This window comes from Lutra lutra, chromosome 2 (assembly GCF_902655055.1).
Source record: "Lutra lutra chromosome 2, mLutLut1.2, whole genome shotgun sequence".
Taxonomy (NCBI): Eukaryota; Metazoa; Chordata; class Mammalia; order Carnivora; family Mustelidae; genus Lutra; species Lutra lutra.
In genome coordinates this window covers 79,859,226-79,872,980 of record NC_062279.1, presented here as the reverse complement: position 1 = coordinate 79,872,980, position 13,755 = coordinate 79,859,226, and the positions used below count along the sequence as shown (strand labels likewise).

Sequence of the window (13,755 nt, the reverse complement as noted above, 5' to 3'; positions counted from 1 at the left end):
ACGTGTGTTTCTGAGTGTGCCACAATTAATTCTGTGGTCTTACTGCTCTCTCACCAAGAGCACTTCTGCTGGTAATGGTCTTAACCCCAGCAGTAATATAAGACCATTACTTACAGAGCCTTTGTAGACATTAGGTTTTTCATTTTTAATTATTCTGTCTTCATTAGATGTTCTGTCTTCACTTATTTTCCCCTTAGGTTTTTCTTACCATATATGTATTTTAGTTCAGGAAGCTGTACCTAAAGAACTAAAGGTGATTAAAATTCTTTTTGTTAAACTTTAGAAAATATTAACACCTGTTTGTACTGCTTTGAAAGGTAAGATTAAATGTTACATTTGGCAGTATAAACCAAGACTTGAGAAAAGTTAAACTTTGTTGATAAAAAAATAATAAATTTTTTCTTTAAATATTGACTAAGTATAGATCAGAAAAAGTATAGATCCTTATATAAGCCACATTCATATGTAAGCATCTGTTACAGAGAGACAGATTAGGTTTGGTTAAGACTGTAGAGTCAGAATCCTGTGTTGTGATTTGGATTCTGCAGTTTATCAGTAACATGACCTTGGAAAAGTAATTTCTCTTTACCTGCATGTTTGAATAATAAATGTCAGTAATGGCACTTACTTAATAGGATTGTATTGAGGATTAAATGAGCTAAGATACATAAAACAGAGCAGTTCCTGGCACATTGTAAGTATGGATGTTAGATAATGGTGTTAGATAATGTTAGATAATGATGTTAGATAATGATGTATTAAGTAATGATGTGATGTGTTAGATAATGGTGTTATCTAATGTGTTAGATAATGTGTTAGATAATGATGGTGATGATGATCAGGCTCAGCATTTTATGTTTTTCTCTTTCATTTTTAGTGTGTTTTGCCTATTCTTAAAAATAAGTTGTCATTATTGTCTTTGAAAACCCTGTGGACTGCAAGTTACTCAACGTTAGTAAACTTTATAATACATGTTTTCTACAAAGTTAATGGTTTTAAAACAAACTTTCAAAAGTTTAACATTTTATCTGGCAAAACATGTTTGATGTTTAAGACTTACACAGTTAACATTTAATTGAATTCATTTTTATGCTTAAACAGTGAATTCTGAGTAAGTAATAGGATAACATTCGTATGTATTATTGAGATGATAATCACAGTAGGCATAGGATGACCTAAATAGGTAACTGTTCTAGCCTTGATATTGCCCAACAGAAGAGATCATTTTGAAGAGATCACTGTGACTCCAAAAAGGTTCAAGTACTAGAGTAGAGTATATTTTGATTACTTGGAATTCAATATACAGTCACCTGTGTTGAGGAATGAAGAAAGAATGTGTTACCAGTAGGCATATGGTCTTTTAATATTTTTGGTAATTTATAATTGGAGAGTGGACATTGGGATAGTCACACTAAATGTTAATGTTTGTTCACATACTCACCAAGTTACCTTTGATTTATGATTCACTTTTCCATAAAGACTGTCTAATAGGAAAGAAATTGTTCAGTCTTGGCATTAATAAGTTCACACCTATTCTTTTGGGGAAGGAATTGCTCAAAATCACTCGTTATCTTAAATTCTTAGCTTAAGCCATTCTCTTTGAAAAATAGAGTAAAAACAAACACTGTCTTTTTCTTTAGTCTCTTTCAAGTACAAATGACAGCTCAGATAAATCAGAATTATTGAGATAAGATCATTAATTCTAACTAGAAATGTAATATATAAATTCACTCCTATTTTGTTGAAGTAATTCCTTTTACATAGTACTGGTTCCTGGTGCTTGATATTGATACTGAAGACATGCTTAGTTATAGACAAGTTAGTATACTAAAATTTACTAAAATATACTAAAAATTAAATATTTCAAATTAGATTTCTTATTTCCTTTGAGTACAAAAGGTTTACTTAAGATAATTAAAAAATATTGTTTTGGTCTCTTCTAAGGCCACAGAAAGTGAGGCTGGTGATATGGACCTGAGTGGGCTGCCAGAAACAGCAGTGGATTCTGAGGATGACGATGATGAAGAAGACATTGAGAGGGCTTCGGATCCTCTGATGAGTAGGGACATTGTGAGAGACTGTCTAGAGAAGGATCCAATTGACAGGACGGATGATGACATTGGTAAGTTTGGATGAGAAGATGAATCTAAGAGCAATTTTAAAAATTTAGGGTAGGGGGCGCCTGGGTGGCTCAGTGGGTTAAGCCGCTGCCTTCGGCTCAGGTCATGATCTCAGGGTCCTGGGATCGAGCCCCGCATCGGGCTCTCTGCTCAGCAGGGAGCCTGCTTCCTCCTCTCTCTCTGACTGCCTCTCTGCCTGCTTGTGATCTCTCTCTATCAAATAAATAAATAAAATCTTTAAAAAAAAAAATAAAAAAAAAATAAAAATTTAGGGTAAAATGATCTAATAAAATAGAGTCCAAGAATAGTAAGCTCTAAAAAGTAATTAATTTATAAATTTCCCTTGCATAAACAGTAACTATTATTTGTTGAAAAAAATAAGTTTTATTCATTTTTTTTCTGGAGTGTGCAAATAATAAAAATTCCTAATTACAACCCTTCTCCATGAGCCCCTTTTTAGATTATGGAAAAAAAAAAAGAAAAAGTAGCCTTCCAGTGTTACTTCTATTATTTTTCTTGTGAGCACTATTCCTGTTAAGCTCATGTTTTCTGTACGTAAATACTAGTCAATGACAATTGGTAAAATTGTCATGTTTGCTTCTCCTGTGGTTCCATACAAAGATGGGACTGAGTGAGAGAAAACTATGAAATGTCAAGTTAGCAGCCTGTGAGCTATGGGTTGTTGAGACTTGAAGTACACCCTAAAGTTAGAAATCTAAGTGGCTTTGTGTCTGTTTTCCTGATCCCTGAAGTTCCCTTTTCTTTTTTTTAAAGATTTTATTTATTTATTTGACAGAGACACAGCGACAGGGGGAGTGGAAGAAGGAGAATAGGCTTCTCGCTGAGCAGAGAGCCCAATGCAGGGCTTGATGCTAGCACCCTGGGATCATGACCTGAGCTGAAGGCAGACGCTTAATGAGTGAGCCATCCAGGTGCTCCCCTGAAGTTCCCTTTACCCATATTTCTATCAGAGCAAAAGCTGACTATATAATAACCGTGTAATGTTTGAGTGAGCCTTCTGCACTCCAGCTTCTTCCTTAGAATATTAGGAGTCAGAGCAACTTCGTTGAGCATTTTCTCTCCACCACAGGCCTGGAATCTGTAACCACCTTTGGCTGAGCCAGATTATCTTTCCTACCACTGTGCCATCTCTTGGGGCCAATATATATTTGAAGACAAATTCAAGAAACTGGATCTACTGGGATTAGATATAGGACCGCACAGGTGTAGTTATGAGTGGCCAGTTGCATGTGTTTTGAGGGAAACAAACATGAAGAAAATCTTTTACCACTTACACTATATACATATGCTAGAAAATTAAGGAAGAAAAACCAACAACTAGGGCTAGACATTTAAAATGTAATTTTAAAATTAACAGGAATTGCTAGGTATTTAAGGTGAATATCACGTGTTGGTAACCATTAATTTATTCAGCTAATAACGATTGGGCACCTTGGATGTACTGAACATGTTTCTAGGTCCTGGTAACTCAGTGGGGGGCAAGGCAGTTAAGGTCCTTGCTCTGTTGCAATCTGAAGAATAAAGTGGGGATTAGGAAGTGATGGAGGTTGGGGAATAAACTGAACAGGATGGAATGGCTGGTATGGAATGGCCCCTTTTAAAGGGCTCAGACCTGAAGGAAGTGAAAAGAGGAAGTCACCTGGGTCTGTGGACCCCAATAAAGCATGTGTTCTGTGTTAATCCTTTCTGGGTAATTCCTGGTGGAGGGGAATACTTAATGGCTTCACAGACGTCCATCCCTGACGCCAGCCCATTTCATTCTCTACCACCTCCACTCCCATTCCAAAGGTGCTGACAGTTTGTAAGTCTTTTGAGGGTTTTGAGGGTTCTGCAGCATAAATGAAAGTGGTTCTCTTTACCTGCTGAAAACAGTGGGTTTCACTCACTCATGTCTGATACCACATACACATGCATTTGGCTTCCAGCATCCAAAGTTGTACTTCACTGTCCTGTTCTCTTTGTCCTTGCCGACTTCTTTTCACAAATCTTTCTATTGTAGTTTTAAAGAGAAAGTGAAGTTGGAAGTGTATTCAGTTTGCTATCTTAATCCAAAATCCTTGTTCAGGTTTTTTTAATGAGGTTGAACACTGCTTATGAACAGATTGATGTGGAAATTATTATTTTGTAAGTTAATGTATCATCTTTTTGAATATGTTCATTTTAGTATAGTTATGGAAGAAAATAATGACTATTAAAAATGTCGTTCCTGGAAATTTAAAATTTTCACTTCATATCTAAGAAGCTTCCACAGTTTCTGGAAAGCAAAAGCTATGCTGATTCCTACAGAAGAATACAAAGCTATCTTTTTTCTTAATGGACTTGTTAATATAATCTCCAGTGAATAACATTTATTTGAATACCAATTCACTTGTAAGCTGTGATGATTCTGATGCTTGCTTCTTTCAATATACTATTAAAACAATAAACCATTATTATTAAAGATAAGACCTACTGAGTACTTCGCCTACAAGAGATTTGTAAGATCTTATATTCTAACTCCCTAAAACAGAACCACATGTGAGAACGCTTTAGCTCTTTTGCTGTTTCTTTTATTAAATCTAACTCAACTTCCAGTATTTATAGTACACACCTTTCATATAAACTACAACCTTCTACATAATTGATGCTTTCTCTGGATACAACTCTTCCTAACCACCTTCATCTACCCCCACAAAAAAGGGGGAAGGGATGGTGTATCTGGGTGCAGGGGGGAGCATCTAAGTTGAATCAAATGAAATTGCTAATATTTGATCATATTTTAAAAACTGCAAGAATTAAAATTGCTTTTGGATTCCCATAGATTCTTGGGTGTGTTTCAGTCCTTTGTTTCAGTGCTTTAAAGGAAGGGACTTTATTGATTTATGCCCTCCAACTCATACCTTTGTAGGTCCTCAATTACTGAATGGTTGTAAATTTAATTTTTTGTTTTGATGCCTTGACACATTAGGGTAGAGACCCACTTCCAAGATCCCTTCCAAAGAATTCTTTTTTCTCCCCTTCAACATACTACCAAAAAACTCCACAGATTAAAAAAAAAAAAAAAATCTTAATAGTAATCATTTCTTACACAAAATTAAAGCAAAGCAAATAAGATAATTTCTATACTGATGTAGCTTATGATGTCTGTAAGTTAATTATCTGGGTTTTCTGTATGTCACACTTACTAGAAAAAAGTTTTTAAAAATGTCTTTGTCCTGAGCAGAAGTATTCCTTTCCTAATAAGATAAAATAGTATTAGTTAACATATGATTCTAATAGATTTTTCCAAGCAATATAGAAGAAAGTAGTCCTGCTTCTCCAATCCATGACTGCTGCTTTCCATGTCCTAGGACCTATCTTTTATTCATCCCGGATGGAATTCCTTAATGTCTGTGTGATCCCGGTGGCATTACCAGAGTTTATGTTGAGTCCTGACAGCCAAATGCTTCATTTCATATTTATGTATTTATTGAAGGTTATGATAGAAATTTTTTTACTTTTTTAATTGCTCTAATTCTCTAGTGTAATAAACAGAAGTTACTACAAAACCAGAAATACCATTATTGACTCTTTGAGAGTCAAAAACTCTTAGATATCATCTGGCTAAGCATTTATTTATTTTTAGTTTTTCAACTGAGGCTAAAGAATCATGTACATGACTATAATTATTTCTTTTCTCTCTTTTTATTATTTATCTATATTATGTGTGATACACAGATATTTCCTATCCTATCATATCTTTTTTTTTAATGTTAGTCATTATTCATAGAGCACAACTTGATTTCATGACCCACTAATGAGCAGGAATCTTCCAAAAATCAAGAATAGTTTCTATGCAAGATATTTCAAATCATTATAACAAGTATTAGTTGAATATATTTTTGTAAAGGTTTTATTTATTTATTTTGAGAGAGCAAGAGAGAGCATGAATAGGTGGGCAGAAGGAGAAGCAGGCTCCCCACTAAGCAGGGAGCCTGACATAGGGCTTAATCCAAGGACCCTGGGATCATGACCTGAGCCAAAGGCAGATAGATGCTTAACTAACTGAGCCACCCAGAAGCCCCTAGTTGAATATATTTTTATACTTTATATTCATAAGTTTCATATTCTTCAGTCATATATGTGGTTGTGATTTGACTTATTGTTGCCTAAACATATTATGTTAAATTTAAGACATTTCTGACAACTTCCAGTCCCACATTTTCTTAAGACCGTAAATCTTCATTTGTCCAAGGAAATTCAGTATCAATAGGGGAGGGGGGGAAAAGCAAAATATGTGTTCTATAGATAATATTCTAATACCTTATGGTGAGGGGTAGGGGACTGATAGCTGAAGAAAGCAGAGCTGGTAACTGCAGAACTAACAGTGATAGGTGAGTCAGAGAACCCAGGTTTATACATTGGCTTTTATATTTCAAATCAAAAGGTCCGTGCATTTGTAAAACAATGATTCTTACCTCCCATATATAATAGATGTGGATCACCTCTTGAAGTAGCATTAGCATTATCACTGTGCCCAGGAATAGATATACTTTATGGCATGACATAAAGGCACCTACTCATTCCAGAAATAAAAGTTTCATTAAACAGAATTCATTTTATAAGTGATGTGCTTTGATTCTCTTTTTCTTTTTCTTTTTTTTTTAAATATTGGTTGCAAAAAATAAATGCTGGTTTGCAACAGTAAATTAATTTCTTGGCACGGCAGTCTGGGTCAGGTTTAAGAACACTGAGTACCACCTACCATTGTTAACTCTGATTCTGAAGCTACCCTGTGTTATGAAGTCTTATACAGGAGGGATGACGTAGAGTCTAATCAGAAGAGACATTATCCAGCTGGACCAGAGAAGAACACTTAGTCTGACCTTCTGGAAATGTAATGTTTTCACAGAATATATCTTTCTATTCTGTGTTGTTCTTGCAATTAACAAGCTACTGTATATCTGAAAACATAAAATATGTCACTAAATCCTAACAGATTGATGGAATATGCATAGGGACAGTTTCATTATGTGAAGACAAGAAAAATGTACCAGAATTTTACTTAGCTAAAAGTTTGAATGACATATGATAATAATGATAAGACTAGCAGTTCTTATTTATTATTTACTCTGTGCTAAGGACTTTATTATCTCTATTTTATTTTATTGTCTCAACTATATATTGTTCTTTCACAAATGACAGAAACATGCTAAAGGGCATCAGTCAGCTTTTCCAAAGTAATAGAACTAATAAGTATTCAAATGAAGTCTGCCATTCACCTTGTGTTCTTTATCACTACCTATGATGTCCAGCAGAAGCTTTGGCAGGCAGGCAGTCCTGAATCATATCACTGCCACCTCCTAATTATATGACTTTGAGCACGCTTCCCCCCGTGAAATGAGAAAGAAAACATGTGCCTCATGGAGCTATGGTGAAGAGTAAGGAAAGCATTTAGTAAGTAGTTAGTAAAGCTACCTAATAATAGAGAAAATTAAAAATAGAGACCACAGGATTAGAAAAGACTATGAAGTCATCCATCTTGTCAACAGCTAGAAATGTATCAAAGTTTAAGCTGTTTCTCCACAGCATTGCCAATAGGAAGAGTGTTCATACTTTTCTCTTTTTTGGCCAGTCTGTGGAATAAAAAATAATATATCAGTTTCCATTTGTATTTCTCACATAATGTTGTAAATTTTTTTAGTTGATTAATTTTGATAAGTTTGTCTTCATTCATCAAATTTATCCTTTGGATTCTAAATCCTGGACTAGCTTTAGATTACGAGAGGTTATTTCTGTTCTTTTGGACATCTACTTGCCCAAAAGACACTAGAATAGACCTACTGATTTTTTGGAGAATTCTCAGAGCTTTATTTCATTTCAGCTTTAATTAGTCTTAATAAGATCATAGTTCATTGTCAATAGAAATTTACCATTTGAAGTTTGTTAATTTCTTCATTCCCATTAGAATTTGAATTATAGTGTATACTGTTGTTCCTAAATCAGTAAGTAAATGTCACCATTTCCACAGTGACAATTCTTTGTATACCTGCAAGAAATCCAACTTTTGTACTAACAATATTTGAAGTAATTATATTTTCCAGTGGGTACATTTGTAGGACATTTAAAAAGAACCTTAAAGCATTCTTTTTGAATGTTTGCTTTTAAAAAAGTTGTAATGTTTACAATATCTTTTGCCTTTCAGAACAACTTTTAGAATTTATGCACCAGTTGCCTGCTTTTGCCAATATGACAATGTCGGTGAGACGAGAACTCTGTGCCGTGATGGTGTTTGCAGTGGTGGAAAGAGCTGGGACCATAGTGTTAAATGATGGTGAAGAGGTCAGTGAACATTGCCACCACTTAAAAAGTTTCTGTTTGAGGGTCTCTCAACAATTTGCTGTTATACACAAAATATACACAAATATACACAAAAAAATTCTTATTTCTTCCTCTTAAAAAAATAAGCAACAACTAATTTGAATAATTCAAGAATTATGATATACTTATTGTTATGTCAAAGTATTCAAAATCCACTATTTTTATAATAATATTTCATATGATACTGATAGAAATACTTTGATGTATTAACTTTTCAGATTTTTGTAACTTTGAATGTTCATAATATGCCTTTTGTTAGAATAAAATGATCTTATTGAGACAACGGTGATCATTTGATATTGCTTACATATGTTTTGGGGAGCAGAAAAATTCTTTTTCCTTGTGTTATTTTAGAGAAAAGCGTCTGAGGTCAAATTAAAAGAGCAGAATGGCAAGCACCCTTTGCTAGGTGTGTGGAAAATACAGATATGTGCTGTGCTTTGCTTTATTCCTTGTTCTTTGAGTTTAGTAGACAGTTCATTTTCCTAGAGTTATTCCATCCTTAAGGTGAAAGATCTGCTAAATCATTTGTAGGAACCATTCTAGCATTAATAGCTACATGACCATGATTTTCTGCTTTGTCTTCATTTTTTTGAATTAGCTGGATTCCTGGTCAGTGATTCTGAATGGTTCTGTGGAAGTAACTTATCCAGATGGAAAAGCAGAAATATTATGTATGGGAAATAGTTTCGGTGTCTCTCCTACCATGGACAAAGAATACATGAAAGGAGTAATGAGAACGAAAGTGGATGACTGCCAGGTATGAAATATCATTAAAAATGTATATTTTGAAAAAATATATATATATTTTGTGCTTAACACCTGTATGCCATTGGGGTAAAATTGTTCTGCCTATATAAATAGGTCATTTTTTAGAGTTATAAATAATATCTTAAATTAGAACTATTACTTTTAGTGTTCTCATGCCCCAGGAAATTAAATATTAATCTTCCTTAAAGTTGTTTGGACTCAGGGCACCTGGCTGGCTTGGTCCATAGAGCATGTGACTCTTGATCTGAGATCAAGAGTTTAAGCCCTACACTGGACACAGAGCTTACTTTAAAAAAATAAATAGGGGCGCCTGGGTGGCTCAGTGGGTTAAGCCACTGCCTTCGGCTCAGGTCATGATCTCAGTGTCCTGGGATTGAGCCCCGCATCGTGCTCTCTGCTCAGCAGGGAACCTGCTTCCTCCTCTCTCTCTGCCTGCCTCTCTGCCTGCTTGTGATCTCTCTCTGTCAAATAAATAAATAAAATCTTTAAATAAATAAATAAATAAAGTTGTTTGGACCCCGCATAACTAGGTGTTGTATATATATTTTTTATTAAAAGTGTTCTATAAACATGGTATTTTAAATTTTTCATTAATATTTTTATAATCTGTTCATGAAAAAATATAGAAGTAAAACATCTGTTATGAAAAGAAATAAGTAGATTAATAAAGATGTGATACAGTTATGCATTGTTTTTATTTATTTTCAGAATCTTATTTTTTTTTAAGATCTTATTTATTTGTCAGAGAGAGAGCACAAGCAGGGGGAGCTGCAGGCAGAGGAAGAAGCGGGCTCCCCACTGAGCAAGGAGCCAGATGTGGGGCTCAGTTCTAGGACCCTGGGATCATGACCTGAGCTGAAGGCAGATACTTAACCAACTAAGCCACCCAGGCATCCCAGTGTTTTTATTTAAATACCTACAAAATAAGGAATTGATTTAGAAGTCATGTAAATTAATCATAGTATGAATCAGTAGAACTTGCTAATAAAAAAGTAATGCTAATTAAAAGAAAATACTTGATAGCAAAGGAAAAATGTTAGTGTTGATATTATGTTAATATTCATTATTTAAAAGCATTTAATAAAAGACTAGAGAAAATATGGAGACCAAATGTGAAATTTAGATTTTAATTAGATTTAGATTATAGTTAAATTGATTATAACTGGTAACCTTTGTATTAGTAAGAAATAAATTTAAGATACTTGTGTTACCAAGTTTTTATTATTTATGTGTTTTCTTCTGAAAAAAGAAGTCTTTGAAAGATAAAATATTTTAATATAAATAAACCCAAAGATTTGACTTAGACTAATTAAAGTTAAGTGCTCATTGTATTTATTAGTCTGTAGTCTGAAATACATCTGAGTATACTTTTTTCTGAAAGAACATCACTGAATTTTTATTGTGTCTGATAAATGTAAAATAGTACCCATTTAAATTTTCATTTTAAGCATTTTACTTACCAAAAGAGAAAATGACCATGGGCTATAAATAAAATGATCTTACCTAGAGAATCTAAATAATGTTGCCAAATAATTCTTTCAGTAAGCACTGTAGAGAAAAAAATAAATGGCTGTGTTCATTGTTTTGAATAGTAAGGCCAGAAGAACATTCTAAATATAGTCAACTCTCAATTATTTAGCATAATAGAAGAAAACAAAATGGTAGGTAAATCTTGAAGTCTTTATTTGGCCTGGAAATGTGTTTGTAAAAGCAATCATATATGATTTTTCAGCTCTGGAACTATACTCCCAAAAATAATAAAGCCATACTTAGTCTAAAAAAGCTAGAAATTTGTTAAAGGTTTCCCCATTCTATTATCTCTTATCAGTTCCTCTCTGGGACATGTTGGCATTACTAGAGCATTTTAGTGAGATTTTCTGCCCATAAAGGGCAAGTTAAAAAGTAACTTTATTTCTGAGAATTCATTGATTACATTAATATGTCTTTTTTTTTTTTTAAGATTTTATTTATTTATTTGACAGACAGAAATCACAAGTAGGCAGAGAGGCAGGCAGAGAGAGAGAGGGAGAAGCAGGCTTCCCGCTGAGCAGAGAGCCCGATGCGAGGCTCGATCCCAGGACCCTGGGATCATGACCTGAGCCGAAGGCAGAGGCTTTAACCCACTGAGCCACCCAGGCGCCCCAACATTAATATGTCTTAATTGGCCAGCCACTTTTGCTAGAAATTTGTAATCATGGAAATGAAATGATATTAAAGGCATAGAAATGTATTAGAATAATTGATAAAAATGTTATATGGCTGAATATTACAGAGTGCTTCAGAAATATATACCAGGTAACATTAAATATTTATCTGGGAGTTCTGGAAAAGGAAGAGAAAGTAGATGTCAAGGAATATAGTCTAATCCATTTACTGGATGAGGAATTAGTGGGAAACCCAGTGTTAGCAAGGTAGACCCAAAAGAAAATTCTGGTTAAAATACCTAGACTCCTATAGCTCCTGATACGAGGTTGCCAGATACACAAAGTAGGTCAAAGGTGAGGTATCTGCCCTGAGAGAGTCTCTTTCCTCCACTCCACTCCACTCTAAGCCACTGTAAAAGGAACATGTTAAACCAGGGGTTTCAAGAATCAGGCTTATACCTCCACTGACTCATCTGACATTCACTCCCTCAGCAGTAAAACAAGGATGGAGAATAGAAGTTAGACCATTTAATGTAAATGCTTGTTTTGATCTGGAAGTTTAGTGTATTTCTGCTAAAATGTCATATATCCCTCAGAAAGTAACATGTCAGATCATCCTCTTGTTAGAGGAGGTGGAGGAAAGAGTGAGAATCATATTTTCATTCAGCCATAACATGGCCTCCATAAGTTTATATCATTCCCCTGAGCACACTATAGGAATTAATATTTATTGAATGAAATGAACAAAAATGGTGTTCTCTTTACCAAGAAGCAACTTTGCCTAGGACTGGTCTTAATTTTCTTACCTTGCAGTGGGTTCCGAAAATAAACATTGGGTAATGTGATAATTAAGTTGAGTTCATAATAAGCCTAAGTGGCTTACAATGAGTGGACTAAACTTAACATTTATTTCTGTTTATTTGGATCCCAAGACATGCTCAAAGTTGTATTTTGCTCCGGATCCCTCCTTTGTATGCTCTTCTTTCAGTTCTTTCCTTCCATTGTCTATACTTCTTCCCTGTCCTGTTTGAAGGATAAAAGCAGGGCAACATATAGACACATATAGGTACTTAGTGATTAGTAATGGTTTTCCATTTCCCATATGTGCCTTTTTCTATTCTTCTTCTCACCTCCTATCCCTCTTTTCCTTTCCTCCTCTTCTACTCTCTTACTCTCCTTTTCCTTCTCCCTTTTTCCTTCTCCACTGCCTGTCTTCGGTCTGCCAGTGACACATCAGGCATTGCTTAACCCTGCCCTACACCCTTTAATGAACACTTGGATACCTGTGTGAACAATTAAGTATGAACTTTCCTTACAGACAGCAAAGTGCCCCAGTTTAAATAGATCTAACCTGTTAAGGTAAACCTGTTAAACACACCTTTTTCAGAGACCATGGAAACTGACACTTGGAATTTAAGTAGTTTTAGAGAAAGTTGCCTGGATACATCGAAAGTTAACAATACTGTATTAGGGTTGAAGCTTAATTTTACTTCATCCCTTTAACATCTGTAATTTTTCTTCAACATACCAGTTGTGATGTCTTATGCCACAAAACCAGTCCTGCAATATGAATTGCCTTTGGCCTTGAATAAACAAAATCTTGTTTAAATTTTTATTTTATATCAGAATGCCAAGGTGTTATCATGTGTTAACAGCTATCTTAAAGTATAAAACCTTACCAAAAAAATTATATACATAATTTACAGTTTTTCATCTGGCTTCATCATACCAATTTAAATTATGTTTTACACATGAATTTATTAGATCTATAAACTTCTTAAAGCAAAACTAAAACTGCTAATAAAAATGTAGATAAATGTTTTCATCTATAATGTATTTCTTTTTAAATATATGTGGCCATATTAGAAATTCAGTTGGGTTTTATTTTCTTTTTGGATGATACTCTTCAGTTTGGTACAGAAGAAATACCAAAAATGTCTCTCTAGGCATTAAGCATTTCAAAACAAGCTTATTCTAATTTCCTTAAATCAGTTTAACTTAGTCAATGTTAATTTTAGTATGTTTGTCTTCGAAAAGCATTCTTTTCTCTGTTTACTTACTCCTTTTAACTCATAGATGTATTTCTTTTTTTAGGAGATAAATGAGAAAATACAATTTGTAATTATTTTCTCTGAAACTGAGTATAAGAAAAGGTCACCTGACATTATTTGGAGGCATAGAGAGCAAGCAATTTTGGTGCCCTATAAAAAGAAAAAAATTAACTATATTTGAGACAAGGAACTAAGGACCACATATTTTAAAACATACATACACCTGTGGTCAATGTTAAAGAAATGTGTTTTGTTTTTAAGGTTTTAAAAAAAATTAAACTATATGTAATTACAAGAAAAGCCTGTCTT

At 34.1% G+C, this 13,755-nt stretch overlaps 1 protein-coding gene across 17 annotated transcripts in view; it reads left to right on the top strand.

The window, feature by feature from the left end:
* The window catches only part of RAPGEF2 (Rap guanine nucleotide exchange factor 2), a 241,963-nt gene that overhangs the window by 198,007 nt on the left and 30,201 nt on the right, over positions 1–13,755 (top strand). For all 17 annotated transcript variants that reach the window (XM_047717786.1, XM_047717781.1, XM_047717776.1 and 14 more), the window contains 3 exons: positions 1,945–2,122; positions 8,305–8,441; positions 9,082–9,240. In XM_047717786.1, coding sequence (XP_047573742.1) covers positions 1,945–2,122; positions 8,305–8,441; positions 9,082–9,240 — 474 coding nt within the window. The remainder of the gene's footprint in view (positions 1–1,944; positions 2,123–8,304; positions 8,442–9,081; positions 9,241–13,755) is intronic.